Source organism: Neopsephotus bourkii, unplaced genomic scaffold, assembly GCF_033783945.1.
Source record: "Neopsephotus bourkii isolate Nb327-2 ecotype Australia unplaced genomic scaffold, CSIRO-AGI_Nbou_v1 NB_1767, whole genome shotgun sequence".
NCBI classification, from domain to species: domain Eukaryota; kingdom Metazoa; phylum Chordata; class Aves; order Psittaciformes; family Psittacidae; genus Neopsephotus; species Neopsephotus bourkii.
The window spans coordinates 11,531,233-11,558,512 of NW_026902241.1; the positions used below are offsets into that span (position 1 = coordinate 11,531,233).

At 39.7% G+C, this 27,280-nt stretch overlaps 1 protein-coding gene across 1 annotated transcript in view; it reads left to right on the forward strand.

Annotated features, from left to right (window-relative positions):
* LOC133225788 (TAF5-like RNA polymerase II p300/CBP-associated factor-associated factor 65 kDa subunit 5L) overlaps positions 1-22,755 on the forward strand; it is a 46,047-nt gene extending 23,292 nt beyond the window's left edge. The window contains exons 5-16 of the mRNA XM_061378571.1: positions 9,206-9,406; positions 9,764-9,966; positions 11,723-11,857; positions 13,427-13,573; positions 14,125-14,260; positions 16,622-16,717; positions 18,009-18,218; positions 18,488-18,567; positions 19,555-19,735; positions 19,981-20,024; positions 21,530-21,564; positions 22,157-22,755. Of these exons, the coding sequence (XP_061234555.1) occupies positions 9,206-9,406; positions 9,764-9,966; positions 11,723-11,857; positions 13,427-13,573; positions 14,125-14,260; positions 16,622-16,717; positions 18,009-18,218; positions 18,488-18,567; positions 19,555-19,735; positions 19,981-20,024; positions 21,530-21,564; positions 22,157-22,448 (1,760 nt within the window). The 3' untranslated portion in view covers positions 22,449-22,755. The remainder of the gene's footprint in view (positions 1-9,205; positions 9,407-9,763; positions 9,967-11,722; positions 11,858-13,426; positions 13,574-14,124; positions 14,261-16,621; positions 16,718-18,008; positions 18,219-18,487; positions 18,568-19,554; positions 19,736-19,980; positions 20,025-21,529; positions 21,565-22,156) is intronic.
* The last annotated feature ends 4,525 nt before the right edge of the window (positions 22,756-27,280 follow it).

Consider the following 27,280-nt stretch of genomic DNA (forward strand, 5'->3'; position numbering starts at 1 on the left):
ATACAGAATTAAGTAAAAATGGGAATCCTGAGCTTACTAAAAAAAAAAAAAAGGAGTCCTGTCTCTCAGGAATTTCTTAACCTAAAGCTTTTGTAGGATGCTTTTAAAACTATTTATTTAATTATAGAGTCTGTATGGCAAGGGCAACACCATGGTTGTATAAATTGTGCCCTTAAGAGTGGTATTATCTACAAAGAGTAGAAACGAACTTTTCTGGATATTGGTTCTCATGGGGATAACAGGATAATAGTTGTTAGTAAGAAGCCATTATTACATGGTTTTGTTTTTTCTTAAAACCACCTTTATTGGTGAGCAGCACGTGTGCTGTCACAACAGTGTGAGGCCTTTGAAGAACCCTGGGTAGTTCACATTCAGTGGGTAAATGGTGTTGGAAAGAAATGAGGTGAGGTAGGTAGACTTACATAAAGAGGTGGTTTGAGAAATACTAAACACCTTGACAAGGTTTTCTTCACAGTGGATGGTTACAGAGCTTTGTGACATGTTGGCATGATGTAGCGGAAATATTTTGGATCCTAATTATTTTTTATAAGAAGAATTATTTCTATGCCAAGCCACCTGTTTTATGCAGTTAATGCCACTGTCTTGGGTGTGCAGAGTAAAAGCAGGGGAAAACTGATAGGACAGTGGATGCGGCTAGATGGACAGGGGAAGAGTTTAGTCCTCAGGTAAGGCTTCAGTCTCACTCAGGTTTATTTTTCTTCATTGGATTATGGACTAAAAAGTCAGAAGCACTTTGCTAGTAACTGTGATGTTCAGTCTGTTCATATGTTGGTGAAGAAGTGAGTATCTGACCAATAGGTTACTTGCTGATTTTACTATGGTGTTCTTTGTTTTTCCCCACTGAAATTGAAATAAATCAATTATTTTAAGCGTGGCTTTTAGATGCCAAAGGCTCCTATCTAACCAAGAACTTAATTTAGTTCCCTTTGCTGGCACTTGCTGTCGATTTGCTTATCACAGGCACGGTACTGTATATTTGTTTTAAATTAAGGCTAAATATCCTTAATCTGTGCAGCCTGCTGATAGTTTTATCTAAGTAAATGGACCATCACAGTTACTGAAAATCAGCTACATGAAGTTTTGTCTTTTGAGATAACAAAATGGCCTGAAATAAAGTTTAAAAAAAAATAACACAACAGTTTGATGATATCAAATTATGAGGGCATAAAAAATGCACAAATGTAATAACTGCTTTTCAGCATTCTGCTGGTCTTGGTTCTAGGAGAGGAGTGAGTGGATTTATGTAAAATTCTTCTTCACTATTAGCAACCTACTTAAGGGAAAATTTGTGTTGTTTAGTTAAGAGGCAGATTGGAAAATCTAGGAAGAAAAATACTGTGGGTCATTACAGAATACCAGGAATAACAAATGTGTGTGAAATACCTTCTGGGTGGTTGTATGGAAATCACATCTGGCCATTGTATCTAAAATATGTTAAAATATGTTCCATTTTGTTCCTATTGCATCTTTATATTGAGAAACTAGCTTTTCAAAACTAAGTATTTCTGTTTTCCCTTCATTCAGAGAAAGAGGAGGGTTAATGGTTTCACTGTTTGAAACAATGAACCAAGGGTAAAACATTTAATTTCCTCTTCAAGTCCACATAACCAGTAAGCAAATGCTGTGGGATCTCTTAAGAGCCTTACAGGTGCTGTTTTGTTCTGCAAGAAAGTTGAGCTTTTCCAGGTCTTCCGCATTTTATATACCCAGTATTTGGTAACATAGGTGTATAGCGTTACCACTGTGAAGTGACAGAAACATTTTCTGTGATCCCATGTGCTGTAGGTCATGGTATCCTGCTCATTGAAATTGTGCATTAAAATCCACGGTCACATAAGGTGAGTTGCAGTGATGGCCTGGGGAGCAGAGGGTGTTTTATAAGGAGGTTGAGCAAGATGAAGTTCATCCACTTGGTCTGGTGGGGAAACAGTGTCAGCTGGGGAGGTGCAGATACAGAGGTGAAGGTGACCTGCTCCGGTTGTGACTGGCACCAAGAGACAGTCGTATCTTGTTTTAGGCAGGGTCTCTTCACCATCTGCTGGCTCGGGATGAAGTGGTGTGCTCTGGCTGCGAGTTCCAGTGTGCTGGCATGCAGCACCTCTTGCTGTGCTCTTCTTGCATAAGGAGGTTCTGACCCTCTGTAGGCTCTTGGGAATGAAAAGAAATGCACCAGATACCATACTGTCCAAAAAAACCCGCAAACCCCAAGGATCAGTGTAATGTGTTCCGTGTTTCATACCCAGTTACTCCTAGAGCCATGTAGAGCTGCAAATACATTTTTAATGGGACATGTGTGTTAAATTTTGTTTTTCCAATTTAAAGTGGTAAAAAGATGGCTAAATACTATGATGGGAATTGGCTCTCTCAGTACCCACAGTTTTGTGTGGGGAAATTAGGAGTTTGTGAATTCTGCTTAACAAAGGAGAGAAGTAATTTTAGGAGTTCTCTGGCTGATCCTGTACAGTCAGGTCAGGTAAACCTGTGTCTTCAATTAAATTCAATTCCCAGGGAAGAGGACAGGGCTATTGTTGAAGTTATTAAATCCTGCTGTGTGTGAGGCCACAAAAAGTGCCTTTTCAAAATGATCCCTTTTATTTCCTCTTGCGTCCTCCTTTTTTTCCCTTGTGAGAATCTGTCTTTTGCTCTTTATCCAAACCACACTCAAAGGAAACAATAGTTCTATTGAATTGTAAAGTAAGCACAAAGAATTCTGAAATTTTTAATCCAGTAGCAAAGTATGCCCTTTCCCTGTGCAACACTCCCTGTGCACTGGGTAAGGCTGTTTTGTACACAGGTCTCCTCTACAGATGTGCAAGAAATGTTATTTCAGAAGTTTTATATTAGCATTTGGGGCACAATTAGTAGTAGTTGTTTTCCTATAGGTTGAAATTTGCCATGAAATTAGAAGAGCACTGCCTTATTCATAATCTGCTTTTGCTGTATTTTAAAGTTACACCGCATCATGAATTTTCTCATCCCTGAATGAGAAATACTGGAGTGCTGTAGGTGTATCTTTTAGTTTATGATAAGCAATAAATGCCTATAAAAATAACTGTTAAAGGCAATAAATTGTACCTCAGACTAGCTGCTTTTGAGGTGTATTCTTTGGAATGTAGTTGAGAAACTGTTTTGATAATTAGGGATGATTGGGGTAGTGAGCAGCTTGATTTTTTTTTTTTACATCTACTGATGTAGAACACATCAACTGTAAGTATTGCTACTAGAAAGTCATGCTTTCAGTTATTTATACTCGTACAGGCTGACATTTCTTAGGTGAAACACTTGAGTAGGAGTATCTTTGAAAACTTCAGTTATTTTAGGAAATTAAATTGAACGGATAATATGTGTTTAGTTTGTAGTAACACGGTTTCATTTTGAAACTTGTTCTTCCAAGCTTTGTAGCTTAAGTCTGACCATCAGCAGGCAGTTGGTGCACTGTTAAGGGTATGTTTTATCCCCTCCTTTTAAAAATTACTTAAAGGCAGATGATTACATCTCTGAAGAATTAGTTTTCATACAGACATTTGTACCATTCCAACCATGACAGTGAATATATGATCAGTTCTATAGTGTGAGCAATGGGAAGGAAGTTAATGGGAGCAGAAATGGGGCATAGCATCACTGGTGTACTCTGTTCTTTGAAACCTGGCTTGAACCCCATTGTTGTAAATCTTGCTGTTTCTGTGCAGTGACCCAGGAGCTGGGAAATCCTTGGCCAAAATTTGGGTTGACCTCTCAAGTACATGTGGTTCACTGGGTTTTATTACTGTATTTAGTTACTGTAAAGTGGTTCTGCTTATCTGAAAGCAACTCAACAACCACACTGGACTTGAATTTTCTGAAGGCAATTCTTGTGGTTTTGTAATCTGTGTGGTGTATAAAGGGGTTCTTTACTGACCGTTTTCTCATGTGCAGCATGCCTTTTCTGGAAGTCTAATAGGCTACACTGGGCTTTTTTGTTGGCTCTCCCCGTAGTTTTCCTATTGATTTTGTCAGTATGTGGTATGAAACTCACAAAAGGTCCAAGCAGCCCCATAGCTCTATCACAAAAACATTGCTTTTCTGTGGCTAGTTGGTGGCAGTTCCTTACTTCAATTTGATGGTGAACTGTTAATGGAGCTACTTGGGTGAAAGACGTTGGCAGAAGCAGCAGCTGCTGACCACTGTGATCAGCTAGGTGCTTACAACTTAATTCCTCTGCAGACTGTTTTTGCTACACTATTTGTGTACATTGTGAAGATAGACGGAATTGTAGCTAGATTTGTCTGACATAGAGACTGTCTTCTGCGCAAGATAAGCACAAACAAGTTAAAGGCTTTAATTGTAAAGGCATGGTAAAAAACATAAAAAAAGAAGCTGTACTCACCCTGCAAAATGAGGGTTATTTTAGTACTTTCCAGAGTCTGGTGATTGGAAACTTAGTTTTATGGCTTTTTATGGCTGAGGAAATCAGTGCCATGAGAAAATGCAGTAGAAATTTTGAAGTACGTTGTCTTTGAAACAAATTACAGTTTTTAAATGTCTTCAACTGAACTCTGTGTGTAATTAATGATTTATGCTGTTTTAACATGGTGTGATAAAATACAGGAATTAGTAGTGTTTTCCTACTTTTCCTGAGTGACCTCTGTGCTTCTGCTGTGTCTGAACTACAGACTGGTGCATTTTCCTGAAACAGTAGTCCAGGGAAGCTGCTGAAAACATTCTTTCTGAAGAGAAGGTGATGATACTTGCTTGCAGTCAGAGTCAAGCCTCCATCTTTGCTTTCAAGCGGAGGTTTTGCACAGCTCTGTGCAGGGCCTCCATAAGGCTGTGTGCCATGCTGCCTTGTCCTCCAGCTCTCCTGTGCAAAGCAGCAGTCTTACTTTCTCTTGCTTTTTGGGGACTTCTTCTAGTCACTGTGTGCTGCTCTGCCTGGAAGGACACGTCTGTTGTTAAATATCTTCTCTGAAACCTGTTTTGAGAATCCTTCTATAGCCTGCTCTGGGAAGGCTCCTTGATACTTTGATTGCTCCATAGCAGAAGAAATCCTGGCAGGTCTGTCCTGTTTGATCATAGAATCCTTACTGAGGAGCTACCAAGAGTGACATCTGTCAATCATGGACACCTGGTGACTCATAGAGCAGCCTTTCTTCAAGGTGATAGACTTCTTCCATAAATTGCATCATACAAGGGTTCTGAGCATAAGGGGTGCCACCAGCTGCTTTTCTGGGGCTCATTCCTATGATGGTATCTCGCTGTGCCCTCCAACCCCTGGACACTGGTCTTGTTCTTGAGATATTATCTCAAAGGTATTGTCTGTCTTGGTTGTCCTGAAGCAGTTTTCTGCAACTGTTAATTTCTCGAAAGTGTTGTATAATCCTGGTCAGTCAGATGACCCATAGTATGCCATGAGCGGTCTTAAAGATGTTTTCAGTAAGTTGTGTAACTGTATTGTTGTTGTACCAAAGAAAACAGTCTTTACCGTGTGAAAACCTGAACTGCTCTTTTTGTGCTTAGAAAAACCCCCAATGAAACAAATTAAAACCACTACAAATTCAATAACCACATCAATCTGTCTATAGAATATTGCTATAAACATTTTCTAAAAACTATGGTCGTCACTCGAAATAGTAACTTGCAAGATTCAGTGTATTGACAATACCTGCAAGTTAAGACAACTCCACTCAAAAAGCAAGCTAGCAGCTTTCCAAAATGCACCAGGAGTGTGGTATACAGCCATGCTATTGGACACGAACTCTATTTTTCTCTGAGCCCCGTATTACAGTTCTTCTTAATAATGTAAGGAGGATGATTCCCGAAGGTTCTTCTTGCATAATAATAGGTGCAGTCCAAATATCATGTAAGGATTTACTTTAACACAGAAAGAAAACCACACCACTCATACCTAACCTAGAACCGTACAGAACATCCTTAAGTGCTTACAAAGTATTCTGGAAGAATATTCTGTCTTGAAATAACTATTTGCAGAACTGACTTCCCAAGGTTGATACCAGTCCTTCAACATCCCTGTATTAATCCAAAACAAATTCCTTGTGGGCCAGGATTCACCAAATGGAAATGGAATTTACCTAACCAATAAATGTAAACTGTATCAGTGCATCTTCCTTCCAGGAAATAATAACTGAGGTTAAATATTTATGCATTTGTGTTTAAAAAGCCCTTTCTCCTACAGGCTTGCAAGTCTTTTTTTGGTTTTGTATGCTTCCACATACTGTACTGGGTAAGGAGGATACTCTGGTAAGAACCAGCAGAATTAGAAACTTTCACTCCCTTGGCAGTATTCTTGCATGTAGAAAACTGATTTATGACTCGTTGGAGTCACTTAGTCCATGTTGTGCTGAAAGGCTTCTGATAACTCTGCCTAGTTACTGCTTGTAAACATCCTGGTTTACCAGCTGGTGACCAGTTCCTTGTCCCCAAAATACATCTACTGTGGAGTGAAGTTGCATATCTGCTGTCGAGAAGCAAGCTCACATTAGCCTTAACAGAGAGCATGCTGATCTTCATGGTGATAAAGACATCACTTTGTGCGATGATCTGGATTTCTGATCACTGCTCAGCTGCAGCTGGAGACAGCTTGCCTTGTCTTTGCTTCTGTTGCCATTTTGATGTAGCCCTGCTTTTATCAGTTCCACTGATCTGCCTCACATTTTCTTTATTTTCATCTTACAGCCTACAAAACAGCTTGATTCTAAAAAATAAAGCTTCCAAAATACACTCTTGTTTAACATCATTCTCTAGTTAACAAAGTAAGCTATGTGAAACTAATACTGTAAAGTTTACTGTGACCTTTTGTTCTGTCAGTAACAACCTTCAGTGTCCCAGAAGTGTCTTCGTATCTGGTTGCTGAACACCTTGTACTCCTCCCTTTAGCCAGTTATCATAATTACAACGCTTCTTTGAGTGAGGAGATAGGATGAGTGTTTGCAGGGTCCTGTTTCTTCAATTAGTCAACAATTAAAAAAAAGAGCAACACTGTGGCATCTGTGCTATTTTCTAGTTGTTCTGCTGGTATAGTCAAAGTTGAGAGTTTCAATTAGGGAGCCTTATTTTGGATGTGATTTGGGATTAAATTGATAAAGACAGGTATATTGCTTAAGGGCAAAACTGTAAGTGACATCTGGATTATATAAATTTCATCTTCAGGACTGCACTGGTCTGATACATCATTGACACTGTCTAATGTTGAAGTAGCTCAGTCTTCAGTCTGTTTATATACTAGTGTTTGATTTCAGTTCAGTTGAGGCTGTTGGAAGTAATTACAATGAAACCCATGTTCGTTTGAAGCATATCTGAAGATAAATCCAAGTCAGGAAGGCTGTACCACTGGAGAGAGCCGTACGGGATTTTTAGCCATACAGCCCTCTTCCTTTGGTGGATATTTATAGGTACAGCTCATGTGTCCATTTCCATCCATAATAGAAATTGTTATGGATGAATTGGACTAGTGGAGACTGAGCTGCTGTGCAGCACTGTGCTTACAAGCAATGCTTTTGACCATGTCCAGCTGCCTTATATCACAGGAGATGGCCTGCCTTTTATTGGGTTTTTCCTACTGCTTCGTAGCTTGAATACACTAGTGCAGCCAGGTTGTTAACAGGGTCACTCTTTTGAAGTTTTATCTAGTAAATAATGATTATGAGATGTGGCCGTGGCATGGACCATGGATGTTTGCAGCAGGAAGTCTTTCCCTTACTACTATGGCCTCTTATAGTTTCTGTAGATTCAAGTTAAAAGATCCTAGTCCTTTATCTTTTATGTGCTTGCTAGCCTTAGTGTAACACAATGGGAAGATTGCAAACAAATCTCGAATAGGACCCGCAGGCTGCAGATTGAATGCAAAAGGAAGGGTAGAGCTTGTTTGGGCAGTGTGTGCAGCTCTCCCAGCACTGCTGTGGGGCACTGCAGTGGAGATGCAGAGAAGTGTTTGTTTCAGGTGGTAGCAGGTATGCATGTTTGGTACCCTGAATTCTTAATCGTAAATACACAGCTGTGTTTATACTTCAAGTAATAATGGAAACAGAACTTTCCATGTGTTTGTGGAGGTGATAAGAGGCATCAAACCTTCTGTGACAGATGTTAGAAATACTGCTTACAATAACATGCTGCTGGAAGGCAATGCTGTCTTCCTCATAGAAGTGATACAAGCTCAGTAGAATGGAACACTTGGGAACTTCAGTATTTTCAGTACAGTGTATTTTTGCCTTTAAAGGCATTACCTACTCGTATTTTCTAGCAATCCTGTGAACGGTTGCTTCAGGTGTGGGACTGGCTGTTGGAAGATCATGCTGTATAAATAGCATTGTTTGTTGTGGTTCAGTGGTTTTCATATCAAGTTTTTTCAGTTTTCAATTAAGATGGGATTTTTCCTAGTTCTCAGCCTTCCAACCTGGGCTTGCCTTTTCAGAATCAAGCTGTGTTCTTGGCTCAAGAAATTGCTTTGCAGATGAAAGTTCAAAAGGCTAAGTCTTGGTCTAGTGCAATTTTCATACTCTGTCATACATCTTCAGACAGCTACACAGGTTGCTCCATGGGTGACCTTGCAACTGGAATTCAGGAATTCTGCTCAACAGTGCATGTGCTTATAATTCAAACTTCGCTATTTTTCTTATAAACCAACAACAGTAAAGAGTAAAATAAAACAAATGTATATAAATTTTGCCAGTCAAGAGTAAATGTAGTGCTTTTTTGTTGTTCCCCCCCCAATAAAATTGCATGTTTTAGTTCTCAGATCAGAATTTCAGTCCATTGCTGTATCAGAAATAGGCAGTTGGAAGCTTTAATACAGTAACAAGCATGCATAATAAAACCCAGAGTAAACGGGAGCTGAAGGACTGTGTGGGATATGTGGAAAAGGTGGTAACTGTTAATGGTCTCTAAGGATGACATCTCTGAAAAGTTAACCTTGTTGGATGGTGGTGTGGAGGGTTAGACAGGAGAAGTAATTGCAGGACTTTGACTGTATACAGAGGCTTTCAGAATCTTAAAATGTGCCTTGCCTAATTTAATTTATACAGTGACTTAAAATACCCCATTCAGAACTGGGCCTAAGAGAAGGCTGATTATTTAAAGTGGCACTCTCAAGTTTAATAGAAATGTCAAGCAAAGAATTATTTCAAATGTACTATTAATGACCTTGAAAATTCAGAATAATTTTCCTTTCCTTTTCCTTGTTGATTTGCAGCTGCCGTTGGCTTTCTGACAGTTTCCAGTGTCATTACCATGTCAGCCCCTTTCTTTCTGGGGAAAGTTATTGACATCATTTACACAAATCCCAGCGAAGATTTCACGGACAGCCTGACCAGCCTGTGTGCCTTGCTGAGTGGAATCTTTTTATGTGGTGCTGCTGCTAATGCTACTCGTGTCTACCTCATGCAGACTGCAGGTAAAAGCAGAAACAAAAAGCACTACTGAGAATCATCTTAATCATCTTTTTTTCACAGAGTCAGGATATCTAGTAATCTGAAATAAGATCTTGGCACTGGCTGAGAGATCCTCTTGGAATCAGTAGCTTTTTACCAGATCAAAGGTAAACTAATAGTGCAAAGATAAGGATGCTGGGGTAATTGTTCATTCTTATTTACTGTTACAGGACATGTCAAAGCTCACTCTCTTCTGGTATATTAAAAATCTGTAACGTGACTTGTTCAGTGCTGCATAATCTTGTGATTTTTATGTTGTTGGTATCTGTGCGTATCATGGTCCTTGTGTGCCATGCTTAACTGGCTTCTGTTTCCAACAGGACAAAGAATTGTGAAACGTTTGAGAGCAACCATGTTCTCCTCTATTCTGAAGCAAGAAATTGCTTTCTTTGACAAGACGAGAACGGGAGAGCTGATAAACCGCTTATCTTCAGATGCAGCCCTTTTGGGCCGTTCAGTGACTGAAAACCTTTCAGATGGGCTCAGGGCAGGAGCGCAAGTATCTGTGGGGGTTGGAATGATGGTATGGTGGTCTCTTCCCTGCTTGTAACTTCTTGGAGTTTCAAGTTTGTTTCAGTCATATTAGGCAATGTATGAGTGTGATTCAGTCCAGAAAGTGTTGTGTGATCTTTAATACAAGTATATTTCACTGGTTATCCACTGTAACTTTTATGTACTGCTTTGCAACACATAATGTGCCTGTAGCCACTTGATGTTTACTCACAAGCCAAAATATGGTTAATGAAGTTTCAAATTAACTACTGTTTCTGCCCAAATTTATCAAGGAAAGTATAGCAGACAAATAGCTTAACTGTTCTTACTGAGCAACTGGTCTAGTGGAAGGTGTCCCTGCTCTTGGCAGGAACTAGATGATCTTTAAGGTCTCTTCCAACCCAAACCATTCTATGATCCTCTGACATTAAAATAAATGATAAGGTTTCTGTGGCCATAGGTAAAATAGGATGTGAAGGGCCTGATGTAAAAGACATTGAAGTTGGTCGATTCTGGTTAAAGACTCGGTGAGCAAAGGCAGCACTGAATATCAAATTACTGGTGAGGATTTTGTAATTGTTAGTCTTTCTGCTTTAGTCCATCAGCAAAGAATATATTTAGGTTATGAAGTATGTTAATGAAGGCTTCAGTGCAGTGCATCTGTTAATACTCCTTGGTGGTCAGTTAGTTTGCTTAAAAATTTGATTTCCCTGCATGTTTTCTGTGGAATTAATTTTGCTATGCTTATCTGAGAAAAGATACATCGGTGGAAATTATCTTAAGTGAGGGTGTAGTAATTCCTGCTGTCTACCTGGAGTTAAAAACAGATAGCAAAAAGTCTCCTCATAAAAATAAGCTTCCAATATTGATGTTTTTAGAAACTGTTAAGAGTTTCCACTGTGAAGCTTTAAAGCTTTAATACTTTTGTCACAGATAAAAATTATGCTTCTCTGTAGTTATGTAAGCAAATAGAGTATAAAGTTTTATCTTACCATACATTAAATAGAATATAAGGCATTCTGCTCAAAAATGCTGCCATGATACTGTGTTAAAAGGTGGACTATAAAAGCTTGCCCAGAAAGTTTATTATGAAATAATTATAAAGCCTGTCAAGGAAGTAATCTTTGAATTTTTCTGGAGATTTTTGTTTTCAATACAGAAAGCAAGATGAAATGAAACCACATTAAATCTTATTTCAATGAATCTTATGAAAATAACCCATTTAGGAGCTTTGATGATGACTGTTACGAGTGATAAGGTTTTACAACAGGAAATTAAATCTATTATTCCAGGTTATGAGCGTTCATGGGTGTTGGGGAGCACTGGTGATCTCCATCTGTTTCTCGGTTACCCAGAAGTAGTGTGTGATATTTCTCTACTCAAACTTTCTGTATTACACCATCTATTTAAAAGTTGTGAAAGCAGTTTAGGAGCTATATAATAGCTTATGTCTTTCAACATCCCCAAGAGATTTCCTGGTAGGTTTCTTTACTGGCAGGTTAAGAGACTTGGCTTAGACCACACAAAGAACCAGTGAGAAAGCTAGAAATGAAATCCAGACCGCTTTGCTTATAATCCTTTGTTCTAACCGTGGGACACATCCCAAGTACTGTGGTGGAATGGTTATTTTGCCTGGAAGAAATAAAACATGATAAATGAAAGCATGGCAGCTCTAAATTAAAATCCTAGTAGTTTTAGAGAACTCCGGGAAGCGAAGTTGCACTTCAGTGCTCAGTGGTTGTTTTTAATCTGAACCCTAGCCCCTGACACTTACCTTTTTCTTCTAGTTTTTTGTGTCTCCTAGCCTGGCTGCATTTGTTCTGAGCATTGTGCCACCCTTGGCTGTCGTGGCTGTGATTTATGGAAGGTACTTGCGAAAACTTACTAAATTGACCCAAGATTCTCTTGCAGAAGCAACACAGGTAATCTTTTAACAGACGCTTTCTAATTAACTTCAAAGTTGCTCTAGTGTATTTAGGTTAATATCTCTGAAGTTACAGATCTTCTGAAGATAATTGTACTGTTCATTGCCCCAAGCCATGCTAAGCCTGTCTGTAGTTTTGCACCTGAATAGCATGAAAGGTAAATGTCAGTAACACACATAGATCTCACCAACAGCCATGCTGAAGTTGTCCGTAACAATATAATATGGAGGTGCCAGGCACTGAGAATTTGGAAACATGGGAAAGGTTAAGGAGGTTAGGCTTTAGCTTTGTGAGAGCATTAAAAAAATCAATCTGTGAAGTCCTGTGTTATTCGGTACCTGGGTTTGAAAAACACTTTTCTTGGACTATGGTTATCAGTTTGAAGCCATCAGAAGCATCCTAGCTGGATCTGTCTTTAAAGAAGACTCTGCTAGCAGCTCTTTCTCTGGAATGAATCTTTGATGTTTGACTTTATTGTCAGCTCTTTAATGTTTATGAAGCTTAACATTACTTAAACTTCTGTGGGCATCTTAACACATACCCAGATAACTGGGAGGAAAATACAGGAAGCTGTTGATGCTGTTGTAGAGGAGCCTCTTTTGGGTTTTCTGACTGTGCTGAAATAATACTGCAAAGCGCTATCAGAGAATAATAATGATGGTGACCTTTTCCTTACCGGCTGAGGGTGGGGAAACATCATTAGAAAGCATAGAAATATAATTAGGAAAGATCTAGCTGAAACAGCCACACTTGTCATCTGTTTTAAACTTGGGGTGTCCTTTGTAGGACTTCTGCAAATTGACTGTGCCGAAGGAAGATTAGCCCTCTTCTGCTTATCTTCCTCGTCCTGTGTTGAAGGGAAGCTCATATCTTCATAAACTGGGTGTGGGACTTCACGCGAACAAGCAATTTTAGTGTTCTGTTAAATTTTCAGGTTGAATGGGGGATGGAAGAATCAGAAGTATATGTTTTTATCACATACATATTTCTTATTACATATATATTTTTTTACTCACAGAAGGAGGTTTTGTTCTTTGTTATACCATCACAGTGCCTATTACAAGTTAGCATAATAGGTTACAACTGCGGTAGTTTTAGAATTAATTCCCAGTGTTGCTTTGATCAGCTGAGTGGAATTGTTTCACGAAATAACTGCAGGCTTTCTTGCGTGATTTAGTATAGAATAGTCTTTATTTTTCCTGTCCCCATCTTGTTATTGCAAGTTTTGTGAATAGTGATTTTCTTATGTGCTTTGTTCACATCAAATTATGGTAGGCTTTTTTTAACCCTACTTTTATATTTTCGTATTCCAGCTAGCATTTAAGGCTATCTTGAAGTTCTTTTTAAACTGCCTGGTCAGGCAGTTTACTTTTATCTTAATATAATTAAAAATAAAATAAAATTGGGGGGGTGGGAAGAGCAGGCATGACAAAGTTCCAGTGGTATCCAAAGGAATGTAATTGGAGATTAGTGTATGATACTGGTTTAACTTTCAAATGTTCTGTAATATGAGCATTCCAAATTGTGTGTCTGTGTATGTTTGTTTTGTTCTTTGCTTTAATGTAGTTAGCTGAAGAGCGTATCGGAAACATAAGAACTGTTCGAGCTTTTGGGCATGAAGTGGCTGAAATGGAGAAATACACAAAGAAAGTTGATTACGTGCTACAGCTGGCTAAGAAAGAGGCACTCGCTCGGGCAGGCTTCTTTGGAGCAGTAAGTATATTTTGGTGGAAGTAAACCAACCATGTTATGCCAAGTGTCAGTTTAAAGTTGATGAGGATACTTATAATCCTGCAAATTAATGAAGTCCGTATAAACTGAACTTACATAAAACTGTGGGAAGGCTGGACTTAAACCAGTCTAAAGGAATCTGTGGGGTGCACAGGTGGGGGAGGAAATGCACTTTTGCAAACAGCTTGCAGGGAGTTTGCTTAATGGTATCCTAAAACTGCAACGTAACTGCAGACTATCAATTCTTCTCCTTTAATGATGGTTGAGAATAATGTTTGGTTTCCTTTCCAGCTTGGGGGAAAAACTCAACCAACCAAAAAAAGTATTATTGAAACAGTTGTTCAGTGTCAACTGGTTATTGCCTTGGTTTGCATTAGAACTGGTTTTGTTCAGATTTAACCCAGTCCTCTAAAAATCTTAGATACCTCTAGTGTAGGAATTCTTTTATTGGAAGGAAAATTCTGAAATAATATTTTAGAGGATGAAATTTAAGATGTATGTGACAAAATCTGCCTTTCCCTGTTTTTCCTTAGAGCGGCCTTTCTGGAAACTTAATCGTCCTCTCAGTCTTATACAAAGGAGGATTATTAATGGGCAGTGCCTACATGACAGTTGGTGAACTCTCATCTTTCTTAATGTATGCTTTCTGGGTTGGAATAAGCATTGGAGGTATGGAATGAGAAAACAGATTTTCTTCAGTTCAAAGTGTTACAGTCAGTATGGGGGTGGGAGGGAAGAAACCCTTAAAAGATCTGTCTTCCTTTAAAAGTCTCTTCCAAATGATCTTCCAAAAAAATCATACTTTTTTTTTTTTTATGAAGAGGTAATTAAAATTTATAACTTCATTTAAGCCTTCCATTTTCCCAAGTCAATACAGGGGTTATTTATTTCAATGTGTGTATGTGATGGACGCATATTACTTTCATTTTCTTTGGGTCTAAATGAAGATAGTTGATATTTTTTACAAAATACATGTGTCAATGTTAAACATACTGTATTTAGAAAGGCTTGCAGAATTTAGCTGTAATTCAGTATAGAGTGTTTTGAGGTGGAAGAGTTAAAGAAGGTGCCAGCAGAACCCTACATTATGGTATTTTCAGGTCTTCCTTACTGCCTTCTCCTGGAAGCGCAGACTGTGTAATCTACTGGCCCAGAAACACACTGTTAATCTTTTTGACAGAGCAGTCTTCACTACTGCATACAGGCAAAAATGAAGATAAGGTACTTTGAACCTTACCTGATTGGAAGCGTTCTTCTTTAAAAATGAGACTGTTACTTCTGATAGACCAGCAGGGCAATGCAATGCCACTGTACTCTTCTAAGTCTAAGCCTGTTACCACGAGAAGCACAAAGATGCACCTGAGGGCAAAATTCACAAAACCCACTTCCTTGAATATCAAAGTTCCAGTGGCACCCATTCCAACTACTAAACCCCTTTCTTCTCCGCTTAAATCACACAAGTTTGGTCAACAGATACCTGGCACTTTGAAAACATGGGACAAAATAATGTTAAGTAAATGAAAGATTAGGTTAGAAGCACTGATAAAAGGTAACTGAATTAACTTTTATTTGCTATAAAACCATGTTTTTAAATTCTACTTCAGATTATTGAAGAATATAGTTTTGCACAGAGCTGAAGTGAATGTGTCTTGCCACAAGAGGCTTGACTTCCTTGGTGCCTCTATAAGGCATATAAATCTTGCAAGTGCTAAGTCTGCTTAGTGTATGTCATCATCAGTACATGCAGTGAACTGTGAAGCTCATTGCATAATTTGTGACTTTGCCCCTTTTTTATCTAACAGTTTGCTGAACATGGGTTATAAATATTAAAAAGCATTTTCTAATTAGTATTTGCTGTCTGTATTGCATATACTGCTTTTTCATGAGTGGTTGTGAATTTGCAAATCTCAGTGTCCGAGTCTTGAGGTGCTCTGTGAGGCCTCCTCCCCTGTGCCCTGCTCTAGGATGTAGATGCTTCGGCTCTTTATTCCAGGCAGCTAGCTCCTCACCATGGCTAGGTGCTTCGTGTCACAAGCTTTCAGATGGTCCTCAGCAGCAGCATGAGGAAATGTCCTGCCTACACTTACAGACTCACGACCTTGTGCTGGGCTTGTTGCTCTGCAAGAATAAACCAGTAAACCTATTTTAATATACCTTGGGTTTTCTACTCTCCTGAAATCACTGTTAGCACTATAGGCATTTTAAGGTGGAGGTAGTTTATTCTGTATGTTTATTCTGTTGGAATTCAGAGAATCTGAAATTGGTTACTCTATTTTGAAAGACACACAAAAAATGAAGAAATAAGACACATTTATGTCTTACTGCATTTTTGGTTCTAGGTTGGTTTCTGGGTTTATTTCAGCCAGAAAGCCCTTCAGCCAAGCCAGCTCCAAGATGATTCACACAACTGCTAGGAGCTGGGACCCAGTAGTACACGCAGGCCTTGTCTTTAGTTTTTGCCATATCCCATAGTATTTGAAGCATGCTGTCTTGGGAGACTCATTTCTTTACGTTGTTCATTCTCCACATAGCTTCTCAAACATCAGGTCCAGCTTTGGTTTTGTGCCCTCTCTCCCTGGGGCTTATTCAGCCAGGCTCCTCTGTACTAGTATAACCCTGTCTGACAAAGAACAGTGTTGAGTGCTCCATTCTACTGAATGCTTTTGAAAATACAGCTGGTTGTATGCAAGGCTGTTTCGCTAAAGCTGGAAGTTGTTCTTGCTGATAGATGGATGAGAAAGAGTTACTTTGCTTTTGAGTATACACAAGCTTAAGTGTATTAATGTTTTCTTTTTTCTTGAGATATGTTTGGTTTACAAGTACAAGTAAAAATGGTGAGTAAGGGTTATTGGTAGCTCTCAAGTGAGACTTAAATGGGATTTAAATTAGCATGTTTGATAATGTGTTGGAGTAAAAGATCCCCTACACATCTGATGCTTCAATGGCTGGTGGTGAAATGTATAATGCTAATTTTATGTCTCCTATCTTCCATTTCATATGGATACATAATATTGTTCTGCCTTTTTTTAGGTCTAAGTTCCTTTTATTCTGAGCTGATGAAAGGACTAGGCGCTGGTGGACGTCTGTGGGAACTTATTGAAAGGAAGCCCCAGCTTCCATTTAATGGTGGGTTCTTGTTTTTTACTATTACCATCAAACTGAACACCTGGAGAAGAGGAGGGAATCTGGGAAAAAGAAAAGCAAAGTAAATTATTTGTTCTAGGAACAGCAGGACTAGTGAAATCTTGATTGCTACTGACGGGTGTTTGTGTGTCCTACCCACAGTTACTGTTTAACCAGACGTAGGCTGGTGCCATCATATGCTGTGGCTCGTTGGGGGCTACTTGTGTGTTGCATGTGGAAAGAGTTCAGGGTTTTGACTTGTATGTCTTTAGCATGAGCAAACACTATTCAGGTGGTGCCCTGGTGCTGGCAGTTTTCACAAAACTGGTAGGAACTTCATCAGTGAGACTCTGTCCTTTGGGAATGCAGCACTGCTGTCTGATTAGTTTGCTTTGTATGGCTATGTGTTGCTGGCATTTAAGAGGGCTTGAAGAAATTGTTTCTTTGTCTTATTTATTATAAGCTTGTTCTAGTAGTGGTAGTCTTCTGAGGTAATTGTTTCTATCAACCACTGCGCTCCAGAAAGAAGCTGGTTGTATTTAGTTTTGGCAATCATTCCTTCATGGTGGTTTGTTATGTTATTTTACAAACTGAAATTCTAGTTTCAGTGAACTGTTGCCTAGGAGGAGTTATGCCTCTGATTGGTCTTTGAATACACTGTTGTCCTGAATTTATCAAATACACTCTCATAAAAAAAAAAATAAAATCATAAAAACAGGCATTAATGCAACAAATCTAGCAGCAGCTTTATGCCAGTGACAGCCTCTTCTTAAAAGCTACATAGCAGGTATTGGAGAGGGAACTGTTCTTGTTCTAAGAGAAGGGTGTTTCAGGCGACTTTTGTGGCTTGGTGAAAGGATAGGAAGTGATTTGCAATGTTTATCTTTTTTCATGTGTTCTATGGCAACAGGACTTTGGCCCGCAATAATGCCATTTTGTTTCATCGCTTCTCATTGGAAACATTTAAATTGTTTATGTTTTAGAATTCAGCTAATTCTACCAGAAGTGAACATTGTTAGTTGTTAGATATTAGCAAGATGCAAATTCTCCCTCTTGCTGTAGGTTTCCTGCTGGTGAGCAACCTGAATTGCATTCCAGAATGAGTGGTCTACCACACAAATTCAGTCATGGCTGAAATACAACCACTGTGGTCCTGAATTGTGGCTTGCAGCTATCCCTACATTTAACACAGAGATAAAATATTTATTTTGGGCATCTGTAAAGTGTATTCCAGGAGGGCTGAGCTGATTTTCATTTCTGTTCATGTTTCTCTATTTTATTATTTGTCGTATAGAGGGAGTCACATTGGGCAAAGACACATTCAGAGGTGCTTTGGAATTCAAGGACGTTGAGTTTGCATATCCAACACGTCCAGAAACATCAATTTTCAAAGATTTTAGCCTTTCCATTCCAGCTGGCTCTGTTATGGCTCTGGTTGGTTCAAGTGGTACAGGGAAATCAACTATTGTATCCCTTCTGCTGAGGCTGTATGATCCTATCTCAGGTATGGTTTTTGTGTTGCTCTCATTCATGACAATTGATGCTTTGCATTTCATGTACACCTTATAAGCAGTCGGGGTTCCTGTGCTTGAGGTCCTAATGTGATTGTTCCACTGATGCACTGTGCTTCCTTCTGGGGTGTACACTGCCTGTGTGGCTTTGCATTTCTGATCCATCAGTATGTGATCGCCAGGGGTCATTGTTCTCAACTGTTCTTTCTGCCTCTTTTCAGTACTTGTCAAACACACTTGACTTTACTGTTCTTAATTTAAGGTACTATCACCGTTGATGGCTTTGATATCCGTCAGTTAAATCCACTGTGGTTCAGAACAAAGATTGGAACAGTGAGTCAGGTGAGGAAGAAAAGTAATTCTAAGTCAATTAAATAATTTTGTGTGATCAACTAGCTGTGCCTCACTTTGCTTCTTTTTGAAACTCCATAAGCTTACTCCTCAGTGAAACCCTTCCCTCTCACCATAAGTGCTGTTGTGTGTGCTTTGTTCTAAAATTAAGTATTGAGACATAGTCCCATTTTTCTGTAGTGCATTTTTACACAATCACAGCATCTCAAAGTGTTGGCTTAGAAGAAAAGTGTGTATGTGAAGACTGGGAAGTACATTGTTGCAAATTGTATAGGTATACAATCTTGATGTTTACTATGATTTGTTGAAGAAAGTAACACAAAGCTTAATATTTAATTAACATTTCCTATTAATGGAAATTACCAATCGTATTTTACACAACCATTTGGAAACTGACCTCCTGTGCTCTCTGTTGTTGCCAGGCAAACACAGTTCCAGTAGGAAAGCATAAAAATAGAGCACTGTTGTCATTATTCTTGTAGTGTTCCCTCTGTAGCAACCCCAAAACTGGAAATACAGAGAAATGTTCAGTGACCTCTTAAACATAAACCACTTGACAAGCTAAAATATTTATGTTAGCTCTGTCATCTCCCCAGATGCTTCATAGTGTAATTAACTGCTAGGTTGATGTCCTGGTTAAAAGCACCTGGGTAACTGGGTATATATTGCATTTCAAAACATCTACTTTAGGCAATAATGCCACCAAAAACTTTTGTGCAAAAATGCTTTTCCTGTGGTCACATTAGCATTTGTCTTTTTGAATGTTTGTATTCCACTGAGCTACCTGTAGGAGCTTCATACTGATATTTATACTCCTTTGCAGGATTGAATTCAATTAATTCTAGTTTACATATCTGTTTGGATAGAAAATAAACTAGTATTGGGGCTTTCAAGTGGGATTTATGTTATTTGAGATATAGACAATACATGCATGTAACTACAGATCTACCATATTTGTTATGGGTTTTAATTTCTCAGGAACCAATTCTGTTCTCCTGTTCCATTGCTGAAAATATTGCCTATGGTGCAGAGGATCCTTCTATGGTGACTGCAGAGGAGATTCACAAAGTTGCTGAAATAGCTAATGCTGCTAGTTTTATCAGAGATTTTCCAAATGGGTTTGACACACTAGTTGGAGAAAAAGGTGTTTTGCTTTCAGGTACATCTTTATATTGCTTATTTTTAAAATCTTGATTCTATAGAGTGAATTAAGAATTCCATCACTTTTTTGTTACCAGTTGTTTCTCAAAGTCATAGCCTGCCAGCAGTGTTAAAAAAAACAAACCTCTTTATCTCCCTTCTTGCCCTAAAGTCCATGTGCCTAATTCTGCTCAGCCCATGCATTCAGTTAGAATCACTTCACTTCTGGTTTCCTATTTCAATTTACTGAGCTCTTCCCCCCAGGTGGACAGAAACAACGAATTGCGATAGCTCGAGCTCTGCTCAAGGTAAGGCAGCACCCAAATAGCTATTTAACTGCTCTGTGGGGAGGTGGAAAGGGTTAAAAAAAGAGGCAGTCTTTCAATAGGAAAGTTGAAAAAACATTTTTAAAAAGAAAATTATATCTTTTACAGCAATGAGGAAGTTTAAAAGGGTTGAGTGGACTAACTAAAGAATTTGCTTATGTAAGTGCTTCTTCCTATCTTTCTGATAGTCCTTGCCAAGACTGATAGTAAATCATTGTATAATGGGTCACTTTCAGAAGGCCAGGTCAAGGATAAAGGAAGACTTGAGAAATGTGGTGCTAATAAACTCATATATGACACTTCTGTCCTTGTGTTCAGATCCGAATTGCTCCTACGTTGATTTTTCTCAGTTGCAACTTACTAGCTGTATAGATGCCCTGTCTTGGCTTTGAGGGGAGCTGGTCTGGATTTCAGGACAATTGTTTTGGGCACGTTTATTCCTTCAAGGGTTGGCCTTGATCTGGTTTTGGGGCAGGCTCTGTGCTGCACGAATTTGAGAAGACTTCTGAGGATCAGGAGGACATGAAGCGTGGTTCAGGGACAGCCATGGGGCCTTGCAGGAGGCAGTTTGGTGCTGATGCTCAGCTGGAACTTCTGGCCCTTGCGGAACCCACCTTACATTTACGTTAAGCTGCATATGTCTCTCTAGCATCTTAGCATGACCAGTTCTGCTAGATTACTAGGAATTCTTCATTATGCCAGTTCTCTTTTACCATAAATGCTGAAAAGCTTATTGCCTTTCATGTCAAGTACAGTTCATGGGGGTAGAGACTTTATTTGGGAGGAAAAAAGAAGGCTGTAAGAATTGAGTAGTTGATACATATGTGATTGGGAGTGCAGTGGAGTCCCCTTTCTTCCAGATAAAGTCTAAACCTTTCCTCTCAACTTTATCAAGGAAGTTTGGAGTATGTACTGTAATTCAGAAGAAGCTTCTTAGGGATTTGAGTGTTGGCATTTTTTGTTCGGGTTTTTTTTATTTTATTATTTTATTGAATTGGGAAGAATTCTTGAATGCTGGTTCTTAAATACTACGTATTTCATCTGCGGTGAAATACTGCTTATTGGTAGGTCTTTGCTATTTCTTGTTACTAGACAGTTACATATAGCAGACCACAAGCAGAGAGTAGCTGAGCCTCTGCAAAAGATTCACAGAAGAACAGTAAAGAGGAAATCGAATTTCTGACTGCAGTGCTGCCAAATATGCATTAAAAATCATATCCCACCTTTCGTTTGTAATCTTTCAAATAGTACCAAGTAATAATATTCTGTTACCTCACTTTGGAAAATCGGAGGACGGAGGAGTTTTGTTTCTGTTTTGTCCTCTTAGTATTTAGACTTCTTAAAAGTAATACTTTGAATGACACTCAGTTATCTTGATGAAGTAAGTACACTTGGAGTTTTAAGCTGTATGAATGCTGTTCTCTACTGATATAAATACGCAGATCTTGTCTAGTTGTTATTATAACTGATTTTCCTTTCTCCTTCAGAATCCTAAAATTCTTCTGTTAGATGAAGCAACAAGGTAAGAAAGAAAATAATTAGAAACTTAGACATTACTTACCTGCAAAACTCACATCTGGGAGGTGTTCTCTATTCTTTCTTTCTCTGCATGCCCTTGCACAAATTATCTAGCCCCTTATTTTTGTCTGCCCACAAGAATGTGCTTTCTAGAATGTGTGAATTGGTTAGGAGACGTGTGATAAAAGCTGCTTATGCCACGTGGAGAGGATAGCTGGCACTTGGTGTTGTAATTTTTGGTGCAGTTAAATGTGTAATATGGAACTTGATTTTGAATCGTCTACTTCAGGCTTTTTTGTATCTTTTAGTTTGAATTAAGATCTTAATGTGAGAGATGATTACACTGCAGTGTAACTTTTTTTTTCACTGTTATTTCTCCATGCATGTATTTGCATATGAGAATGTAATGCCTGTAACTTGGATGCGTGCTCTAAGCATATTCACAAAACTTGCCTGCAGTTCCTTTGATTTGTATTCACCAATAATAGCAAGAGTTTGCAGTTTTAGCAAGATAAGCCTAATGCATGCACAACTAACGTGTCTGAAAATAACAGATACCCTCCTCTCTCCCCTCCCCACTTCCTGTTTCTTACTAGTGCTTTGGATGCTGAGAATGAGTATCTAGTGCAAGAAGCTCTAGACCGGCTGATGGAAGGGAGGACAGTCCTAATTATTGCTCATCGTCTGTCGACTATTCAGAATGCTGATTTTGTTGCAGTTCTTGGTGAGGGCAAAATTCTTGAATGTGGAAAACATGATGAACTACTTGCAAATCCAAATGGACTTTTCAGGAAACTAATGCAGAAACAAGCTTTTCTTCAGAATAGTGATGCTTTTGCGTTAGATTTACAACCCAGAGAAAAGGGTGTATTAAAAGAAAATGTATGAGAGAATATATGAATAATGGAAGCTTACAAACTACAAAAAATATAACTTATGTTTCACTTATGTAAAGTAAATGTTATATTTTTCCAAAATGTACAAACTTAAATGTGTTTAAACTTTTTATTGAAAGCTTTTTAATAATTATTGCAACTTTTTAAAATGTCTGTCATATTGAGATAATTTCAGCATACAGATTTTTCTGCTTTTTGTTGAGACCATTTAGAATCATGTTTGCTATAATGCACTGTATGTTGGTGTGCGTGCTGCATTCAGTATTTTAAGGTTAATTAAATGACAATCTTATCATTTTCATATCATTCTCTTCCCATTTCAAGGAACTTTCTATTTCTATGCTTGTCAGTAGTCTTAAAATGCACGACACAAATGTACTCTGAAATTTCTGACTTTGCCACTGCACTGTCCTTTCAGTTACCATTTTGTTCTGAAATGTGAAAGTTGATTATGATCCCCATCTACAGTTGGTGTGGAGAATTGCACATAAGAACACAGAGTATGGAAGCGTAAGTTGGAAGAAAGTTCTTTAAAACAAAACTCCAACAAAAACAAACAAAAAAGGCAACCAAACAAAAATCCTACCTGACTTTACATATAAGGTCAAAGGAAGTGTATCAGTATATTGTCAGCATAGGAAAATCTAAAATTTGCATGCATTTTCTTCCCTTCTCCGTTTTCCCAGTTCTTTAGTTTCACTTCCTAAGATGATATCCAAAAGAACACATTCATACCCATATATGAGGTTTTTTTTCCTAAGGCATGTGTCAGTTTTCTTACTGTTACTTAAGCTCTCATTGATAGAAATCCAGGTTTTGCGTAACTGCTTTACTAGAGCAACTACTAAACTGCCTTCTCAAGGATAGCTAGTAAAATAATAGCATTACATTAATCTGAGTAACTGCAGGAGGGTACATTTGGCAGGAAAGAGTAGGGTTCATGTTCCTAATTTAAGAATCTCTTCCAATAGAGTCTCTCTAGACTTTCTGAAGATGCAAAACCCCACCAGGTAGTTAAAAAAAAAAAAGAAGGCGAGACACTTCCCGGTCACATTAAAACTAATCTATGCTAGGAAAACTTGTTGCTGGAAAACTTTATTAGCAATAGGTATGATATCTACTGTAGGGCAAGCTAAACCTGTTTATCTAATGTGCCATTTATGGCACTTTGTAGCACATAGTGAAAACGCTAAAGAGATCCCTGTGCTAAGGAATGAAAATAAAATCACACCCAAATGTAATTTTATCTTCTGATAATAGTTTTACTAGAAGCAGATACTACTGACCCAGTATTCTGTTTCAGTGTTGACTACCAAGTATTCTCTTTAGAATGGATTTAGAGGGGATCAAACTTTAATCCTTACTCATGTAATCTCTCCTTATGTGAGATGCAATGAGCCTTGATTTGTGTGTTTACACAGGTTACAGGAATTACTTGCAGCTGAACTGAATGACTGTCTTTTTCTGGCTGTTTTATGTCTTTTGTTTATTAGTTGTTCTGGCAGGCACTACAATCCACAGAAAGGTATGAAAACCTATGGAAAAGCTCTATTCCACACCAAGGTGAATGTCTGTCATAACAGGTACACTGGTAAACAGACTATTCAGTTTAGAGCCACTCAATACTCCTTGGAACAAACCACAGACCTCAGTAAGGTGAGGAAACAAAGTTTGTAGTCATCTGCAAGTAGAAAGCTTTGATGGACAGTTTCAGATTTGTGCTTTACACGTGTATAATGTATGTGGTGCGTGCACATGGCATGCTGTATGCTTCCACAGCAGCGCTAGCCAACTCTGGATATGGTTTCATTTTGAACTGTAGCTAGCTTAGTGAGAAAAAAGGTGTGAGAAAGAGAAAAATCAAGTAGTGCATTATTTTTGTTACTAGAGTTGAAGAACTTCCTGTCTAAGGTGGAAACTGTTGGTGTATAGCCACTCTTTCAGCACATTTTCAGCTGTCTTGAATGGGGAGAATTGTGTCCGATTGCTTACGGGGCCCTAAACTCATGATGCAATGATCCAGTAGATTGGTACCCTGACTTATTAGGGACCTCTGTATTCTGTGAGCAAGACATTACATTTCTTAACCTATGAAGAAGAAAATGGTAGTGATCTTTTATACACATCTTTGTTTAAACATCTCCATAGAGATGATAGAGATGTTTAAACATCTCCAAGACATACTCCACCAATTAATGAGAATTCATAATAGAGCTGGCTGCTATCCTTTCAAACTAATCTTTCTGACTAGGTAAGCAGTTTTTTTTGTGGCTAGTCTATTGAAGCAGTGTTTTCTACACTGTGTTTCAATTCATCAATCAATAAATAAAAAGCAGAAGTAGAAGCAGTATCACGCCTGTGTATTTTGAAGTTGTGGCTATAATAAAGCCCACTATTTCCCTTCTGTTCAAGACCCCACTAGTATTGTCAGAATTGCCTGCTGGACATTCACCTTTTCATGTGAAAAACAAATACCACATGAGTCCAAGCTGAAGAACTGGTTAAGTCTCTAACCAACATCAGCATAAACGATTTGTGTTGAAAATGAAATTTAAACGTTGAGTTGTATCTTCCACCTGAAGATGGAGCTTTTTACATGGGGCTGGGACTGCAAAAGGAAGCCAAGTAATTCCGTGAGGATGTGTATTAAAGTGTATGTACAGGAGTCACACAGCACAAACTGATTGCTCATGCTGCATCATCTTACATATTTTAGCAATGAGATGTGAAGGGGAGTTTTCTGTTTTTAAAGTAATTTGAGTGTCAACGTTCATGGATGTTGGGAAGTGTGGATGGCAGCTTGCCTTTTACTTAGTTTTTCCCCATTTGCTTGTTTGTGTGTGCACTATTTCGTTTGATTTGATAAAACAATAACGTGATGAGTTAGCATTGCTGCATGGAGTGTAACAGAGAAGGCTATACAGAAGGACACTACATTAGTGTAATGGTATACTGATACTCCACTAAATGTTCCTGTTTTGCTTTTACTGTAAATCAAAGCAAAAGGTCATTTGCCGCGGTGCACAGCTCCAGAGAGGAGCCTTCAGCCCCGGAGCGCGGGGAAAAACCGGGTCCAGGAACCTCAGTTCTGAGCGGCGAGAGCCACCGAAGGAGCCTCGACCCTCCGCCAGGAGCCGGCAGGGCCGGTGCAGCGAGCAGACACTCAGGGGCCGGCGCCAGGAGGGACGGCTCCGCCCTGGCCAGCGGAAGCCCGCCCCAGGGAGCGCGGGAACAGCGCTTGGCGAGGAAATTGGCGCCGGCGGCGCGAGTGGGGAGCGTGTGGGGTGAGGAGCTCTGGGAGCTCTGCTCTGGCTGCCCCGGCGGTGGCAGCGTCGGCACCAGGCAGAGCCGATGAGAGGGGAGGCTGCAGCGCAGAGCTCGGGGTGCAGGAAGTGCCTGCCCTGGTCTGGTGAGGCGAGGGTGCACAATGGGCAGGGCTGCGGCCGGTGCGCCCTGGTGGAGGCCCTACCGCAGCAGGGGCTGAGCTGCGGGACGCTGTCTATAGCCTGAAAGATGTCAGGGAGGCTGAGAGGGCGCTGCACTGCTTGCAAGGCCCAGACTGCAGAGCCCACAGGCGTCTACCACAGCACATAAAAGGAGGACAGCAGTAATCCGGGGAGCTAGTAACAAAAGAAAACAAACAAAAAAAAAAAAAAAAAGGGAGAAAGAAGACAACTAAAGGAAGGGGCTTCCTTCAAAATCCAGTGGTCCCCACCCAGAACCGTTTCACAGCTCTGCAGGGGGCTACCAAGGAAACACATGCTGTACCAAATGCGCATCCCGCTGATGCACCAGTAAAGAGCATCACTACTGGTGCCACCAGGAGTAAGTGGCGGGTCATAATAATAGGGGACTCTACTTTGAAGGGTGCAGAGGCTCCCATCTGTCAGCCTGACCCAGTCTTGAGGAGGTGTGGTGCCTACCAGGGGCTTTTATCAGGGGTGCTGCTGAGAGGCGCCCTGGTCTAGTAAGTCCTGCTGACTGTTACCTACTTCTTGTGGTCCATGTGGGTGCCAGTGACAGCAGTAGCCTGGAGAACATTACGAAGGACTACGGAGCCCTGGGAGAGGTGGTTAGGGGCTCTGGGGCTCAGATAGCTTTTTCATCAATCTTCCAGGGCAAAGAGGAGGACCCTGAAGAGGCCAGGCAGATTTGGCAGGTTAATAAATGGTGAGAACAGTGGTACCATAGTCAGGGGTTTGGTTATTTAGAACATGGGACTCAGTTTGGGAGGCCAGGTCTACTGGAGGCTGGTGGAGCTGGTCTGAAATGGAAGAGCTGCTTTGGTAGAAGGCTTGCCAGACTGGTCAAGGATGCTTTAAACTAGATGTGTTGGGGGAGGGAGGCATCATTCCATCCCAGCACTCCCAGTCACTTGCCAGCACCTATAGTAAATGCTAGGAGCAATGTAGAGAGAGTACAGCTGCTCCAGCCAATGAGCTGGCTTCATTTGGAGCTCGGCTCAGATGCCTCTATACAAATGCCCATAGTATGGGGAATAAACAAGAGGAATTAGATATCTGTGCATGGCTACAAGGATGTGATATCATTGGCATTACAGAAAAATGGTGGGGTGGCTCCTGTGACTGGAGTGTTGGAATGGAAGGTTACAGGCGGGAAAGAAAAGCCAGGCAGATGGGGAGGGGGAGTTGCTATTTACATCAGTGATTGGCTGGAGAGTATGGAACTCTGTCTGGGGACAGGTGAGCAGTTAACAGAGAGCTTGTGGGTCAGGGTCAAAGGGAGAACAGTGACGGGGGACATTACTGTGGGGGTCTGCTACAGAGTGCCTGATCAGGAGGACTGGATGAAGCGCTCTATAGA